This window comes from Sceloporus undulatus, chromosome 2 (genome assembly GCF_019175285.1).
Source record: "Sceloporus undulatus isolate JIND9_A2432 ecotype Alabama chromosome 2, SceUnd_v1.1, whole genome shotgun sequence".
In the NCBI taxonomy this organism is placed as follows: domain Eukaryota; kingdom Metazoa; phylum Chordata; class Lepidosauria; order Squamata; family Phrynosomatidae; genus Sceloporus; species Sceloporus undulatus.
Window position 1 is genome coordinate 231132629 of NC_056523.1, and position 18501 is coordinate 231151129.

Sequence of the window (18501 nt, forward strand, 5' to 3'; positions counted from 1 at the left end):
TTTTCTTTTTCCAGACTTTGGTTTGTGATGTTCATTCCATTACAAGTGACAACCACAAATGGACACAGGTAAAAAATATATATAGCAGCTACAGAATTGGTTTTAGTAATTTTGTACTTCAGTGATTTGTCTGTACGAGAAAGAAGTCCTTTGGGCAGCTATTCTTTAGCTAAGCTGATATCGTCTGTCATCCAGCAGGAGCAAAAATGTAAAATGGGCTTCATTCAGTGAAAGTACAATCACATAGGTTAACCACTGAAAATGATAATTTCATAGTATTTGTACCTATACTCAGTTGTGAAGTGTGTAGCATGCAGCTGTCATGTTGGAAAGAATGATAAATATGATATCTAAATATTTTTCAGATGTACCCAGCCTAATGTATGATCATGTGAAACAAAGTCATACTGAGACACTTACTTCTTTAAAAATGTACAGTAAGATATATTATTATTTTGCAATCTTCTGTGTTCATGTTTTAGGAAGACAAACTCCTACTAGAAAGCCAGCTCATACTTGCTACAGCTGAACCCCTGTGTCTAGATCCCTCAATTGCTGTAACCTGTACAACAAACAGACTTCTCTATAACAAGCAGAAAATGAATACTCACCCAATGAAACGGTATTGGAAAGTGGTAACCTCTGTTGAATCTCTTCATATCTCTCTAGTATCTATGTTGCTTTAAACATTTGATTTGATTTTTAAAATCCATGTAATAACTTCAACGTTAGCTACCAATTCCTGCCAGAATAAAAACACTTAGAAAAGAACCCTTAAAAGTTTGTGTGGAATCAATGTCACTTGTGGTCAACCATTCATAAAAACAAATTGTATTACAGACCCTAGCTCTGGGGTGCTGTTATACACTTAATCCAGACTGTGGTAAATTTCCTTCCATTCATTGTTTGTGTTTTGTAGATGCTTCAAGAGATACTCCCGGTCATCTTTGAATCGACAGCAGGAAGTGACTCACTGCACAACACCACCACAGCTTAAATTGTTGGATTATGTGCAAAAAAGAAAAGAGAGAAAAGCAGCACCGCAACATGACCTCAAAATTTCCAAAGCTGGAAATGTATGCATATTTTTGAAACCTTAAAAAAGTAAATTGGATAAATAATCTTAATGATCATTTTTTCATAGCTTTGTTTTCTTGTTCCTTTTAGTGCGTAGATATGTGGAAACAGACCCCTTGCTATTTGACTGCACCGTCTGAAGTGGATGTAAGTTGTAGTTCCAGGGCTGTTCACTAGTATATGTGCTGCAACTGCCCAATTGTCAGTTCATTCTGGTATTAATTATTTAATTGCTTTTCTCTTTGCTGAAGATGTTATGCCGGCAAGGTATTTTTGAAGGAGATTATAAGACTTTTTATATAAAGTCTTTGTGATGTTTTGCAGTGTGCCAGCTCATTTCGTAATGGCTCAATGGTAGAAAGATAGTAAAAACTATTTACTATCTATAAGGTATAAAATGATATAGTTTATACTTATTATGGATTGTTTCCCATAATGTATGTTATTAAGTATAAGAAAAGTTAAACTAGATGCATTTTATTTAAGTTGGTACCCATTCATTTGATATATTAATGATAGAAACACAGATATTAGTGTTTTAGATAAATATAGGGTAGAATGGCTAAAATAAGTGCAGTTAGGAGAAGGACTAATTTATATAATTTGGACAGTTATCTTTTACTATGGGCTTTATTATAACAATATGATTTACAGTGAGCCTGCCCCATCCACGGATTTGCTATATGCATCTTTAAGCTTACATGGACAGCAAGCCTCAGATGTTAAAATGGCACACATGCCTGAGGTGTGTGCAGCGCTGCACATGGGAGCGCAAAGCCATTTCAACAAACAGGCCTTGAAGTCCTGCGGTTTTTCCCTTACACAGGGGTGGTGGTGGAACAGATCCCCCACATATATTAAGGGTGTACTGCACATAATAGTGGAATGTTTGGACAAGAGTTTGTTTTACAACATTATTTTCTTTTGCATTTCTTTTCTGGAATAATCCCAAAATAATACAACTCGACAGCCTCGCTAGTGTCTGGTCTTCCTTTTAACTCTTTGAACCATTAGTTTGATTAGCATTTGTAAAAAAATATTCATGTATCTTTATTATCTCTTAAATTCAATTCTGTATTTTTCTGCTTATCAAAAGTATTATAGTAATCAATGATGTTTTTGTTGCCTGGTTTAATTTTAATAACACTTCTGTTGATGTTTCCAAAGGTGGAAAAATATGCTAAAGTAGAAAAATCTATCAAGACGGATGACTCACAGCCAAGTGTCTGGCCAGCTCATGTGAGTAATTATAGACTTTTAGATTACCCTCCCTAGAGATCTAGAGATTTCTTCCTCCAAATAAAAATGAAAAAAAAACAACAGTATAAAAGAACAATCAGAATTAAAGACAATGTAGGTGACTGTGTGTGTGTGTGTGTGTGTGTGTGTGTGTGTGTGTGAGAAACACTGAAGTGTAACAGTGGAGATGCAGCTTTTGGTGAAGAAAGGCATTTGCAATTGTAATCTTCAGAAACAGGCTGCTCCTGGACTGGTGGATTTCACTAGGATGTTTGACCATTCAGAAGAGATTTACTCAATTGTCCAGCCACATTTTAGTAAAATAATAGTATGTTTGAAGCATTAATGCTAAAATAATAATGATAATCATCAGAGGTTCTGATAGGCTAATGAGTCAGCCCTCTGTGTCCATGGATTCAACCATCCATGGCTTGAAAACATTTTTTAAAAAACCCAAAAAGCTGTTTTATATAAGATGTACCATTTTACTATACCATTGTATAGCCCACGGCCCCTGCTCCTTTCCTCGGGGCATCGCCAGACCTGAGATGTCCTCCAAAGGCCCGCAGCCCCTGCTCCTTTCCTCGGGGCTTTGCCAGACCTGAGGTGTCCTCCAAAGGACACCTCAGGTCTAGCGAAGCCCCGCGGGGAAGAGGAGGCCAGCGGCCCTTGCTCCTCTCTGAGAGGCTTCGCCAGACCTAAAGTGTTCTCCAAAGGACACCTCAGGTTTAGCAAAGCCCCATGGGGAGAAGGAGGAGGTGTCGGCCCACACTCTCCTCCTCGGTCCTTTTCTCCTCGCAAATGGGCTCCAAGGGGCCTGTTCATACGGAGGAAAGGGAAGCCTAGGGGAAGGGATCTGGGCACGCGTCCCAGGCCCCTTCTCAGTCCTTTCCTCCGAGCGAATGGGTTCCAAGGGGCCTGTTTGCCTCGAGTAAAGGGAACCTGGGAGGAAAGAGGGCTGGGAGGAGGAGCCAGACGCGTGCGCCTCTGGCTCCTTCTTCTGAGCGCAATTTTTTGGCTTCCTGCTGTCTGAGAGAGACAGCAGGAGGCCCGAAAAAGGCAGGGAGAAGGCGGAATGGGCACATGCGTGCCTCTTCCGCCTTCTTCCTCGCCCCGTGCCTGGCTAATTGGCATCGCGTGCCACCCGTGGCACGCGTGCCATAGGTTCACCATCACAAGGTTAGGGTTTGGGACTATTGACTGGCCTAGTGTCAGCTTCAAGGCTGAGAATCAGAACCTGGGTTGCCTTAGTCCTTGTCAAAATCCTGCTTGACAGGCAGTGCTATTTACCGTTGATCACTGTTTTCTGATACTGTTTAGACATACCTGCAGTAACATCCAAAATCAGGAAAAATCGGCCATTCATCTGGTCTGAGGGAACCCTAGTCAGCTGTAGTTCAGCCCAGGAGCCCAGGCGGCTGCGCTGGTGTTTAGGTCATTGTGCAGACTCCGGTGAACAGTAGCTGTTACAAAGAGAAGCTGTGACCTCACTTTGCCTTAGATTTTATTGCTGCATCCCTTTTAACATCTTCACATATTCAGTAAACCATCATTTTGGTACACCATTTCATTTTGACAGATCCTTGAGCCTTACTTGGCCTGGAAGTTGAATGTCCTGGAATCAGCACACTTGTTCTTAGCTAGAAGACACATTGTCCCAATTTCTGCCGTTGGTAACTAGTGATAATATGGAAATTTAAAAAGGCCCACTGCTGTCTACACAGTGGCATTTTTGGAATATTTTGACTGTTGTCAAATGACTTAGCAGTCAAACGTAGCTTATACTATTTGATTAAATAATCCAGGAGACACTAAAACTAGTGGCAAAGCAAGAGGGAAAAATAAGTGAAGTAAGCATGTTGTTTCTTGCACGAAAGAGAGATTTACTTTATCGTATTTAATCTTTTTTCCTTAATTATTGCATACTTTTCAGGCCTACCAATTTTTATGCCGTACAATACAAAATACATCCATTATCACAACATAGTATAAATTATAGTAGCAAACACAAAGGAGGGCATCCAGGTGGAGTCGTAAACTAGTTTAGATACCCTCTTGTAGGGCAGAGTGAAGGGCTGGATAGCTAAGGCCATTCCTTCTCCAATGGCAGATCTCCAGCAGCAGTAGAGGCAAAATACGTAAATGCCTTGGGTGTGAATCATAGGGTCCTTGATTCTTTAGGATCCCAAACCCCAGTTCCTGACACAGGGAGAGATGTATAATTGATTGTAATGGAAAAGCTAATTTAAAAAATAAAGGAAGGCCTGGGGAAATAACAAAGAGGAAACTTCCTTCTCCACTGCATTGTAACTTGGAAAGCATTGTGAGCCCTTCCTTTTTTCTTTTTCTTTCTGAAGGGCTCATTCTTACCTGTGCTAAAAGGAAGCTTTGGGAGATGAATTCCTTGTATAAATGTTTTTATTTTGGCAGGAAGTAAAAGATGATTATGTCTTTGAATGTGAAGTTGGAAGTCAACTTCAGAAAACAAAACTGACAATTTTCCAGTCATTGGGAAATCCATTATACTATGGCAAAATACAGATGATTAAGAGTGAAGAAGATAATGAGAGCCCAGCTATTCCGTCACAGTAAGTAGTAGTGGTATTATATTTTGGAGTAAAGGATGTTGGGGATAGTAACTTTGGAGGCAAATTTGCTGATTTCTGGAAGATGAAATCTTTTCTTCTAGTACTTGTGGGTTCCAGGAAAGCTGAGGCAGAGGTGGTTGTAACTTGGGAGGAGGGAGGATATCTGACTGCCTCATTGTAACCATGGCACTATAGGGACAAAATGCTGATAGTGGTTATTAGTAGTATGCCACCCAATTTTTCAGCAATTCACACAGGTGAGAAATCGTGCTAAATATGGCAGCATGTTTCTTCTTGCAGTTTTTTTAAATTTTGTTTTTATGTTTATTTTGCATTTGGTTGGTTTTGCTCTTTGAGGACTTGGAGAGTCCGGGGTGGCATTCTAAACAAGTGATTAGTTCATGTAGTCTATGGGCCACATTTCCCACCAAACTTGTATTGCAACATTTCTAGAAGGGCCCCGCTCAGCTTATCATTTGTACTTTCTAACTTAAAATGGTTTTTGATTATTATATTGTGTTACTTACAGTTTTCTTATCGGCTCAAAATCAGAAGCTGAAAGGTAAGTAGCTTTATCAACATTTTCATGATTACATAGATAACTGGGTTCTTGCTTCTCCCCTTGATTTGCCCCTTAGTTTCTTATGCCCCCTTTCTGGTTCATGGGCAAACACCTTCCTTCTCTTCTCCCCCTTTCCCAGAAGGGTCTCTGTTGCTCTGGGCCTTTAGTTCCCTTAGATAATCATTTCTGACTGTTGTGTATAGAAGCGTTAGGACTTTGGTCAGGGCTGATCTTCTGTATAGCATGTGGGTCTTTTGTAAACAATAGGTACAGTGTGTGTGTGTGTGTGTGTGTGTGTGTGTGTGTGTGTGTGTTCTCTGTGTCACTCTTCTCATGTGCCCTTAGTTGGAACATTCCTACTCTTCACATGACAGATCAAATCGTGGTTCTGGAAACAACTCAAATGAGGACTAGAGGAGCATGCCAAATAAGAACATGTTTGTAAAATATAAAGATTTGAATACAGGTAGTAGAGTAAATTTACACAGTTTTCTGTTAATCTTTGCATTTTTAGTATTTTATTTATGAGTTAATGGAAGGACTGGAAGTAATGAATAGGCAAAGAAAACATAGATAAAAGGGCGTGTGTGTGTGTGTGTGTGTGTGTGTGTGTGACTAGGTGGATACACCTATCTTTAATATTTCTGGGACCTCATGAAAGACTTCTGTTTAATGTCATTTTGCAGAGTGGTCAACCAGTACCAGGAACTAGTTCAAAATGAAGCTAAATGCACAGTGAAGATGTTTCATAACTCAAACGGCGGAGTTTGTCTAAGTGAACTTTCTCCTGAGAAGGAAATGGAAGTATGTTGCTACTGTATATTAGAGAACATTGAGTACCCATTGAAAAATTACAGGAATTTACAGTTTAATTTCTCTTAAGCAAACAAGTACCTTCCTAAACCAACTCAGGCCTGCAGCAGTTCTGACTTTAGTGCTAAGCCTTCTTTAGCTGAAACCTGTGTGATAGTCATAAGGGCAATCTATCCACCTTTATCAAGTGCTACAGAGTTGAAAGCAGTGTCTCAATGGAAGCTTTCTTTTTCTTTTGGCAGAAGAGCCCTACAGAAGTTTCAAAGTATGTAAATTATTCATAATCAAACCCTAACATTATGTACTCCCCAAGAGCAGAGCTTAACTTTTATTCTTACAGATGAATTGGAGTGAATCATTTCTGTAAAGGGAAATAGAAGAACACTCACAGGCACCATAAAGTGGGACTATAAACCCGCCACATTTTTGTTTTAACTACATTCTGAAATTGTAATCCATTGTCAGATATACCAGCATAGCTCTGCCCTTAGTTTTATTTGCTGATCACACTAGAATGTGTCAGGATTTTGGGAAGGGAAGGTGGAATGTTGGAAATTCGTTAAAACAAAGAAGCCATTACTGGATTAAGGAGGGGATACTGAACAAATAGATAAAAAGGATTGCAGAATTCCTTTTTTTATCTATTTATCTATTATTCCTTCCTTGAGAATGAGAAGAAGATGAGAAGAATAAGAGCAAGAGTTAGTATTGGATGGGAAACGAAAGAGGCGAATTGACTTAGTAGAGCTGTTTGCTCCTTGCCAAAGCATTCCTGTTTTTACGGTACTTTATATTTGGAAATTCATCGAGCTAGAATAAAAGATGGTACAAAAGCAGAGTTTTTCAGTTAGATTTCTTGATAAGGGAAAATATTTTTCTTTCAACAGTTTCAGTTGATAATGGAAAACAAGTTAGCATTCAGACACACAAACAACATCAAAATAAGGCTAATATAAAAGTTAACACTGGCAGCATGTACAATTGTTTATTATTCCAGATTTCAACTAATTTTTATGTAAAGTTGAATTTTCCTGGAAACATTCTAGATTTTTACACTGGAATCATTTGTTAGCAGCAGCCTTCCTTGTTCCATTGCTTTAGATGAAAATGCTAGTTCATGTAATGTGGTCTTCCCTTAGAAATAAATATATAGCCGAAGAACACTCTTTCTTTTACTATAATGGGCCTGAATCCCAGCCCTGAGGGAAATAGGTAGCAGGGAATTTGTAAAGTGTGTGATACAGGCTGGCCTTTTAGCTTCTTGATCCGTTTGTCAGTAATTTCTGTCACATTAGTTCTGGAGCATTCTTTTATAGCTAAGGGGTTTCCTGGAGGATATAGGATTTCCACTTCTTTGCAATCTTTATGCATGGTAACATTTGTTTGTGTGTGTGTATCTGTGTTTAGCAGGCTGAGAGTGTATCCGGGTATGTTCAGTCATCATTACTGGGAAAAGGTGTGAAACACCGGCCACCTCCCATCAAACTACCTTCAAGTTCAGGAGGCAGCTCTACAGGTAAAATGCTTTTTCCCACTATCCTTTTTAGCATATAAATCATTGTGGGAAAAGTCCTCCACCCCATCTCTAAAGCCTGGCATTGTTTATTATTTTCAATGTGCACATACATTGAGAGTCTGTCTCAGTTATACTTTATGGTGTTGTCTCATACAGTAGAGTGGGATAATGTGATCAATTTCCATAATGAGACTCCTTGCCTGCAGCTGCTTAAGAGGATGAAGTTCTCCTGGCTAAGCTGGTTGATTAGGGACAATCTCTTGCCTTGACCCATAGACTGAGAGCAAGAAACTGGGGGATCATGGCAGAACATCCTCCATACTTCAGTCTGGCAGAGGAGGAGGTGGAGAAGACTACCTCGGTCCCTCCTGTTGAGTAATCCAGATTAACAAGTGCTGTAGGTAGCAAAAAAACCCAAAACCCTGCCTTACTTGCTCTTATATTATTTATTTACTTATTTATTTTATTATATTTATTTGTATCCCGCTCTTTTCCCAGGACTGGGACTCAGAGCGGCTCGACAGCCTTAAAAACAGTACAATTAAAAACATAAAAAATTAAATTAGATTAAAAAATAAATAATAATAATAATATTAAAACAGAGTTATTAAAAGAATAAAACATATTTTAAAAAGAAAAAGAAAAAAACTATTAATAAGAGGAAGAAAAACTGTAACAAAATTTTTTTAATGGTCCAACATCCCAGCCTGTCCTTATAGCAGTTCCTTAAATGCCTGTTTGAACAGGTAGGTCTTCACCTGCCGGCGGAAGGCCATCAAGGAGGGAGCCGTTCTGATCTCCCTGGGCAGGGAGTTCCAGAGTCTAGGGGCAGCCACCGAGAAGGCCCTCTCTCACATCCCCACAAACCGTGTTTGTGATGGTGTTGGGATGGAGAGAAGGGGATCTCAGAGTCTGGGTTGGTTCATACCAGGAGAAACTGTCTGCCAAATAGTGTGGACCTGAGCCATGTAGGTCTTTATAGGTAATAACCAGCACCTTGAATTGTGCCCGGAAACAAACTGGCAGCCAATGAAGCTGTTTCAACAGGGTCGTTGTATGGTCTGTGTAATCTACCCCGTTAACAGCCTGGCAGCAGCTCTTTAAACCAGCTGAATTTTCCGAACATTTTTCAAAGGCAGGCCCAGGTAGAGCCCATTACAGTAGTCCAAACGTGATGTAACCAAGGCATGTACCACCGTGGCCAGATTTGGTTTCTCAAGGAACGGGCACAGCTGGTGCACAAGTTTTAAATGTGCGAAAGCACTCCTGGTCACAGCTGAGACCTGGGCCTCCAGGTTCAAAGCTGAGTCCAAGAGTACCCCCAAACTGCAAACCTGTGTCTTCAGGGGGAGCATGACCCCATCTAACACAGGCTGGATCCCTATTCCCCGATCTGCCTTCCGACTGACCAGGAACACCTCTGTCTTGTCTGGATTAAGTTTCAATTTGTTTGCCCTTGTCCAGTTCATTACTGAAGACAGACACTGGTTTAGGACCAGGACATAATATGTACTTAGTGTGCAGTATAATCTCTATTATGAATTATGGTCTTTCTGATGCTATGTCTAAAACATAATCTAGTTTAATTGTGTTTTTCAGGTAATCTCTTTAGTCCACAGCAGTCAAGCGGCCACCTAAAATCCCCCACTCCTCCTCCTCCCAAGCCTCCCGCAGTGTCTCGGAAGCAATCTCTGGATCTGAATCAGCTGAGCATGCTTTCTCCAACAACCATGTCTCCAGCAAGCTCTTCACAAAGTGAGTCTCGCCCTAAATTCTCCATTAAGTCTTCATAAGCTTCTCATGGTAAACTTCCTAACTTGGCTGATTGGAGAACCAAAATGTCCATCATATGCTAGATTGTATATAAAGTTGTACAGCACTTAAGGCAGGCCTCTTGTTGACTGTATGTACTTTGTTTGCTGTAACTGTATCTGTTTCTCTGTATAAATTTATATATGTATGCACCCTTTGTGTATACGTTTTAATCCATTTTATGCAATCAACCTTGGTCTCTCTCTAACTCAGCCTGATTGTTAATGTGACCATAGACATTTCTAAAATGCAGCTCTTTCCACCAGTGTATCAACAATAGTTTGCTAAAGCCAACTGTCATTTTCATATTTTAAGGAGCAAAAACATCATAAATGTCATCAAGTATGGTGCGGTTGTATCTCTGTGTATGTATTTAACATGATCAGTCCTAAGGTGGCAATACAATAAACTATAAGTGGATTTTTTAAAACTCTGCTATACTGTTTTACAAATCATTGCTGATGACAAAAATGAGAATCATCTCAGTCTAGCAGTCAAGTTTGTTAAATGTTTTCTGAGTCGAATTTGGATTAGCGGGTAGCATCAGTACTACAGATCCCTTAAATAAAAATAACAGCTATGGATGTTTACCAACCTTTAAAATATTTGCATAAGGTAAAAGAGAAGGGATCCATAAAAATAACCTGTAGACTCGTTTCTTCAGTCTGCTGCACAGCGTAGTCCTGTAGCTCAAGTGGCATAGTCTAAAAACTCTTTGGATGGCTCAAAAGGTGTCTTTTCTGCCTTCCTGTTTTGCACAAAGAAACCTGTAAGGAAGCTTTGATCAATTTTCCAACAGTCTGATTCACACAACCCTCTCCCCTCCCTTCCGTCCTTTATGTTGCGGGTATGAATTGTATTAATATGTTGCACACATTTGTTGCTGTAAGAAGACTTTGCTCACAGCTTCTAGACATTCACATTTCTTTCCTTTCTTTCTGCAGGACATGAAAGCTAAAAAAAAATCATAAAAAGAAAACACCTCAAGAGCTTTTGAATTTTTTTGTTTTTGTTTCCATTCCATTGATACGATGTCTTCATGCCAAATTTATGCGCTCTATTAAAAATACAGTGTTTATTTTCTGCCACAACCATGGCTACTTTTCTTTCTTTGTGATTAAGCCCAACTTAAGCAAACTAGTCACAGATAATTATTTGTACTGTATTCAGTTTGGTCTTAGTCGGTGTTTGTTCAGTCTGTTTTTCTTCCTATTCGACTATGGTACTGTGCAGATGATTTTTTTTTATACTTGTTGGATGAAATTTTTTTTGCAAGCAAAATGCTTCCTTGAAAGAAATTACGCAAACTAACAAAGTTGTTCATGGTAGGGGTGTAGTGTAAATGTGTTGCCAGTGTTTAGGATTACCTAAGGGAAATATAGGTTTGTCTGCAGCTTAAGTTGAGTGGATGTTGATGTGCCATGGGCTGCATCTGTTGTTTGAAGCAGCAGTGACTAACTTTTGGAGTGTCTTTGTTTTCCACACTGTGAGAGCTAAGCATTCCATTAACATTATTATACAAAAGGACTTTTATAACAAACTAGTGTTTTTTATTTTTCTCAATGAGCAGGGTCTGGAACTCCTAAACCATCTACTCCTACTCCAGCCAACCCACACCCTCCTGATGCTCAGAGCTCCACTCTGACTACCCATTCTGCCACCCTTACTCCCCAAGATTCAGGCTTCACCCCTCAGCCCACTTTGCTAACCCCGTTTGCTCAGCAGCCAATGTCTCTGAGCCAGGCACTGCCTGTAATGACCATTCCTCTTTCCACCATGGTAACATCCACTACTACAGGAACCTCCTCCAACCAGGTCATGCCAAACACTGCAGGACTTAACTTCATCAATGTAGTGGGCTCTGTATGGTAAGTTGGTTTCACTGTGCTACTTCCTTGTTTTCATTTTTATACCCCTTAATTGTGCTCTGAGTCAGATGACTTATGATGGACCTTAGAAAAATCTAGTTATTCATACAGTAGAGTCTTGATTATCTGACATTCCAGATTATCCGACGTCGGATAGTCCGTGGGCATGGCTTGGAGCCCTTACCATGGCCCCAGCCAAACAAGGCTCCAAGTGCAGTGGCAAGCCCCACCAGGCCCCAAGCACACTTTTTATAGTGATTGCAAGGCTTTTCATAGAGATTGCTAGGCTTTTCATAGCGATTTTAAGGCTTTTCATAGTGATTCAAGGCTTTTCATAATTATTGCTAGGCTTTTCCTATGACCCTCCGGATTATCCAACATTTTCGGCTATCCGACCAATGGGACCTCCCGTTTACGCCGGATAATTGAGACTCTATTGTATAACTACAAGTTAAATCCCCTGTGTCAAAGGGAGGGGCATGCCAGTTATCATTGCTCGCCATGTGTGAAAGTGAGAACTTGTGTTGCACTTTCTTAAGCATTTGTCCACGGACTTGGAATAGGAAGATGAAAGCTTTGCAATGTCTGTCCTAATCAGCTAGACCATTTTCAGGACTGAGAGCTTAAAGAAACTAATTTTCCTTATTTTATTCTTACTGACTTTGGAGTTGCGTTTAAGGAATGAAGGCACAGTGTGGTGGAACTATGTTTTTCACACCCAAAGCAATCGTTCACATGTGAAGTCGAGGCTTTAACAGCCAGCTTCCATAGTTTTCTGTGGATTTTCCAGATATGTGGCCAGGTTCTGGAAGAATTTATTCCTTACATTTTGCCTATATCTGTGGCTGGCATCTTTAGAGGGGGCAGTGTCTGAAAATGCCAGCCACAGATGCAGGCAAAACGCATGAATAAATTCTTCCGGGACACAGCCACATAACCCAGAAAACCCACAGAACATCTTTCATATTTTTCTAAAGTGCCTTTCAGTTCTCCCATTCTTTGGGAACAGATTATCTGGGCACTTATGTGTGACTATGGGAAGGTCTAAAACGTATCTAAAATGCCAACCAATACGTGCTTTATAGAAAAATGGGTCTATTTTTTATTTCCTAATTTTGGACTGATCAAATTCATTGTTACTGTTGACATGTCTCCTAAGTTTAACTAATACGACTTAACAAAATCAGTTGGAGATTGAACTGTTTATCCCCAAGGCTAATGATGGAGATATCTTCACTGGGAGTTGGGATAGCAAAACTGTCTCTCTCCCAGCCCTTCCTGTCATGTTGATCTAATGCCTGCTCATTACATTTGTACAGCGGAGCGCAGACATTGATGAGTGGCTCAAACTCCATGTTGGGGTGTAGTACTAGTGCAGTAACCCCTGCAGGCATAAACTTGAGCAGCATTTTACCACCAGGAGGTCTGGTGCCAAGTGCGCTGCCCGCTGCAGTGCAGCCCTCAACCTCTCAGCCAGGTGAGTATGAAAGCCAGCCACTGTTGAATGTTGCTGGTGCATGGAGGGTGGCAGCTTTTACGCTCAGGAAAACTATGAAGAAGATAATTGATTGCTTAATGGGTAAAGTGGATAATAGTCCATTAGAGGAATTTTAATTTCTGACTTGCATTAAGACTACCAGCACCTACACTGATAATCACCAGGGTTTTGATAATGTCTGCGCATGTGGCTGAAGATCCAACTCAATGACTGAAGAGAATAATGCATACATAATTACCACCATACAGGCATTTGTCTTTCTCTGTTTCCCAATCCCCCTACCCCTTTCAGTTCGTAATAAATAGCAGGAAAACTACAGATAATGTAGTTTATGCCCCCAGATTGTGTTTACCTGCCTTTGCTTTTGTGATGATGTGCTGCTTTTAAATTGTCTTTACTAGGTCTTTTTGCCTGCTGGTCACTTTCAGTACCAAACACAAAGGATCTTCTTTATGTAGGCATTTTAATTTAGTGTATTTATTTGGTGTGTTTAGTGTTTAACCTGGATTTTTTTTTATAAATCTGCTGCTATGCTTTCAAGTTTTACTTGTTATCTCCCTCTTGACCTTTTTTTAAAATGATTTTGTACACTTCCTTGAACTTTTTGGTGGGGTCAGCATAAATACAATAAATATATAATGTATGTTTTGTACCACTTTTGCACCATCTTTCCACCAGATGTCACATTGGACAGAGAATCAGAATAGTACTGCTGAACAATCATAATGAAATCATAATGCACTAGAAAGCTATTTCCAAGCAAAGGTTTTCTTTAAAATGTCATTCTATGTCAGCTTAAACTTATGAACCTAGGTTTAACATTTAGGACCTAGGAAAGACATTTAGAGAAAAGCTCTGAGTTGTAAAGCCTATTTTATATTCTGATAAAAAGGCTCAGCAAAATGGAAGATAGCATATGTACTGATTCTGTGCAATACTGTATAACATTTCCAAATGGTACCCTCATCTTAAGCTCAAGACCTTGCCTAATCTAGTTTCGAAGTAAAGAGAAAAACAGTTACAAAATTATCTTGTCTAATTTCAGCAGGTGGTCCTTTGGGTTTAAACAGTGCTCCAGGCCTTCATTCTCTGAATCTGCTGCAGGTAAATTTATTCACAATGATTACTTTGGACAGATTTCCATCTGCTTTGACTGGTGATTAAAACCTTCCATCCCGTTGAAAAGCTTTCCTGTATTTGGAAGGATAGTTACTTACCTTTATAGACAAGTACAATAATAAAATAATGGATGAGGATTTTGTTTTAACAAAAATATTTCAAGGAAGCTGTTACAGTATGTCCAGACAGCAGAACGGGTGTGGTGTAGTGGTTTAAGCGTTGGACTGTGACTTTGAAGGCCAGGGTTTGAATCCTGGCTCAGCCGTTTAAACCCACTGGGTGGCATTGGGCAAGTCACACGCTCTCATTCTCAGAGAATGGCAATGGCAAAGGCAAATCCACTCTAAAGAAATTAGCCAAGAAAGCCCCGTGATTCGGTCACCATGAGTTGGAAATGACTTGATGGCACACAACAACAAACCTTGTTCTTTACTGAAGATTTGCAAAAATTGCAGATTTGCAGTAGCTGCCTGTGGGATTCTTAATATTCATACTGTCGCCTTTTCTTACAGTCCCTTTGCCTAGCTCCTCTTTCCACAGCTAGAATTCTGAACAGCATTTTGTTATCTTGCAAAGAAATTTGATAAAAGAGAATTGTAGAAAATCAGCATATTCTGGGTGGAATACTGTGGGGTGACACGTTTTGGTTTGCACTTTCCCTGCTCCTACTTTGTGGCTTGTTTCACAGAGACTGTTTGATGCTGAATATATTAATCTAATGGGATTGGGTTTAGAATGAGTTGGTGTCTGGTGGGACAATGACTAGGCAACAGCCTGGGTACTTTTTGTGGCTACACAAGAATACAAAGTTTAAGTGCTATATCTTTCTTTGTGCTCACCACATGAAAATACTGTACAACCTGATCTCTGTTTCTTGCCTTTAAACCTGAACAGCTTCCAGATGGCTCACTGATTTTCAACCCTTTGCAGCAGCAACAGCAACAACTCTCCCAGTTCTCATCCCAACCTCCTACAGCTTCAAGTACTCAGCAACAGGGAGATCAAGTAGGTATATTTCTCAAAAATAATCTAGTGAAAATATATGTGTGTATACTTGTTTGGGCCCCCTTAGAATACACCAGAGAGTTGGTTATTTGTTGTTTGTGATAGCTGCACATGGGAAAAGCTTGGAATAACCACAGCTAAAATCAAAACATTTTCAGCCTAGTGGAGCTTCAAAAGCTTGCATCATGTATTTTGTCCATTTTGGTTGGCTCAATAAAGAAATTGTTGTTTTGTGGATTTTGGATGTTACTGTACAACATGGCTACCTCCGGATAAGCCCTTAGTATGCTGATCAAGTCAGCATGGCATACTGGTTTGAGTGTTGGACTATGACTCTGAAGACCAAGATTCAAATCCCACCTCAAGCCATGGAAACCCACCAGGTGACCTTGGGCAAGGCACGCAGTCTCAGGCTCTGAAGATGGCAATGGCAAACTCTCTCTGAAGAAATTTGACAAGAAAACCCTGTCATAGGGATGCCTTAAGGTAGTCATAAGTCAAAAAAGATTTGAAGGCACACAACAGCAGCAAATGTTGATCACCACAAGCTCTTTTTCTCTAGAGCAGTGGTTGTCAGCTTTTGGTCCTCCATTTATTTTGGACACAACTCCCCATATTCCTAAGCACTGGTTATACTAGCTAAAATTGCATGATCTACTATATGCTGTGCATGCAGAAGATTCTTAATTCAGTCCCTAGAGCCCAAGACAGGGCTAGGACATAATCCTGAAACCTCGAAGGTTGTTGCCAGCTAGAGCTGATGAATACTGTATTAGATGGCCCAATGAGGATAAAGCAGTTTTCTGTGAATGGTAATGTAAAGTCAAAGAGGAGAAGGGGCAGGGAGGCACATTACTGAGGATGGGTCCTATGTTTGCTAACAATGGTTTCCAAAAGGCTATCTCTATTTCTTCCCCATTTCAGGAAGTGCTTTAAGAACTACCTTTTTCTAACCAATTGTGTGCACATAGGTCTTACAATATAGTTACATTTTCAAAGAGAAACTAATTAAGGGTTTCACTTCTGTTCTGTGAGTCAAATCTTTTTTCTTCTTCTTCTTTTGCCAGGATTCTGAACAAGTTTCCACAAATCAAGACCAGGCCTTGTCTGCTCAGCAAACTGCTGTTCTTAACCTGACTGGAGTAGGGAATTTTATGCAGCCTCAGGGAGCAGGTATGTTTCTTTTCAAAACATTCTTTGGAGAGTTATGCTGCAGTTCTGTTTTTCAGCCACATAAAAACTGTTTGGATACTATGACATTTGCTTCAAGGGACTGTAATAGTAAGTGGTTAGGCCAAAGCTCTGTAAGAAACTCAAACTCCACAGAGGTCACAACAGGAATTAAAGTATGCCCTGTGGATGATTCCACCTGGGACTACCATATGTAAAGGGGGGGGGGTTGACAAAAAATAGTCCCAAAATCCTGACAGTGACATACACATGAGTCAATGCTGGAAAAGGGACCCAGGGTGAAGGCAATGGCAAGAGAGGAGACATGGCATGGCAGGGTATGGAAGCAGCCCTCACAACCCATTACCTCTCCCTTGCCTGAACCAGAGAAAAGGACCGCATCCTTCCTCACCTTATTCTTCGGCTGAATCAGCATTCAGCAGCAACATGGGGGAGCCCTAAGAATGTGGCACACCCATCATTTTGGGTGTTTGAAGTGGAGAAGAATGGTGATGGCTGTTTTAAATACTATACAAGCCTTGTGCGTCTTGACAGTCTGCAGAGAGGCTTCTACAGTACACCCTTCCCCCCCCTCATTTATATTCCTTTCCCTCTGTATTTGAAAAGCTGTAGGCATTTTAAGATCAGTGCAATTTACACCCGCAACTGTGACCCCTGAAACAGGTCCTCTCCTTCTCTTATAACTTTTCATAAGTATACAGCCTTGACTGACTACGTTGCCAATTGGAAATGATTCCGTTTCTCCATATTTTGATCTGACAGCAGCTTTTTATCCTGAGTATAGGTAACACATCAAGACAGTCAGGTGGAGTGGTGCACCCATTCCTCTAAGGTCAAGCCATAGCTTTTCATGATCTATGCAGTCAATGGCTTTGCTTTAGTCAATAAAACACAGGCTGATTTACTTCCGGAATTCCTTTGTGTGCTCCATCATCCATCATATGTTTGCAATTTGATCCCTAGTGCCTCTTCCTTTTCTGCTTCTACCTTTAAGACCTCCATGTAATATTCTGATTACAGAGATAATGGGATTTGTTTGGTAAATTAACTGGAAATTCAACTACAGTGCTTCCTCGGGTTACGAAATTAATTCGTTCCGCGGCCGCTTTCGTAACCCGAAAAGCCTTCGTAAGCCGAAATGCCATAGGCGCTAATGGGGAAAAGCCGCGATTCCGTGTGAAATAGCGCCGAAAAGCACCAAATTCCGGTCCCGAAAAAAACATTCGTAAACCCGAACAATTATTTCCTATGGGATTTTTTCGTAGCCCGGAAATTTCGTAACCTGGGTATTGTGTATCCCGAGGTACCACTGTATCCCAAATTCAGGATAGGGTTTACACTTAGAGTTAATGTTGTGCATCTGTACTTCGGAAGGAAGATCAGGAGAGTTCCCTACCAAGAGCAAAAATGCCCCTGCAAAATGGGGGGGGGGGGGGAAACTGGGACGGGGACATGAAATAATATATATAATATATATATATATATATATATATGCATTATATCCTGACAAATTGGAATCTCAGTATAACTACAAAAGGCAGTTTTGTATCCGATACCATAATATCTTAATATCCCTTATCTCCACTGGCCTGTGACTGAAATCAAATCAAAACTGACATGCTTAAAACAAGGAAAAATCTGCTAGTCCTTTAAAAACAGGTCATGGATTTTTCAGAACCATGAGCATTTTTTTATATTGATATCTTCTTTCAGAGAAAAGTGAAAACCAGGCTTTTTAAAATTATTTCTAAAATGCCTTAGATGCTACAGCAAGGTGTTTGTTGTCCACCTGATTTGCTTGTTTAAACTTTCTCTAAGATGAAGCCTCACTCTTCAGAAGTAAAACCTTCTAAGCTTGTTTTCTGCTCCTTCCCTGGCAGCTCTTCCACTATCAAACGGTTATGACAGCAGAGGTGGCAGCAGTGCAAGCAGCTCAGCTACAACATTCAGGCATCCAGTCAAAAAATAAACAGAAGCAGTTCACTGTTCCTAAATTCTTAAAATCCTTGTTTGATATGTATGTATATTTATAGTTTTTTTAAATAAAATTGAATGAAATCTTCTGGTAAAATAGAACTGGAATTTATGTTTGCTAAACCTTTAAAGGCAACTAGCCATTCTGACACAACAGGTTTTCTTGCAGTGAAAATCAGATCAATGAAACAAAGACACAGAATTTTAAAATGCAGTTTATCAACCTAGAAACACTGCAT

The 18501-nt window shown here is 40.1% G+C and overlaps 1 protein-coding gene across 1 annotated transcript; it reads left to right on the plus strand.

The window, feature by feature from the left end:
* Nucleotides 1-5: 5 nt before the first annotated feature.
* On the plus strand, nucleotides 6-18350 carry SUPT20H (SPT20 homolog, SAGA complex component; the record flags this gene model as incomplete). Its single annotated transcript, XM_042447742.1, has 16 exons — nucleotides 6-68; nucleotides 483-622; nucleotides 920-1076; nucleotides 1168-1224; nucleotides 2245-2316; nucleotides 4747-4904; nucleotides 5434-5466; nucleotides 6153-6270; nucleotides 7687-7795; nucleotides 9395-9550; nucleotides 11178-11475; nucleotides 12795-12952; nucleotides 14019-14077; nucleotides 14987-15097; nucleotides 16165-16270; nucleotides 18169-18350. Coding segments are annotated over 16 exons (1884 nt in total), but the record flags the coding sequence as incomplete, so codon positions are not given.
* Nucleotides 18351-18501: the final 151 nt, after the last annotated feature.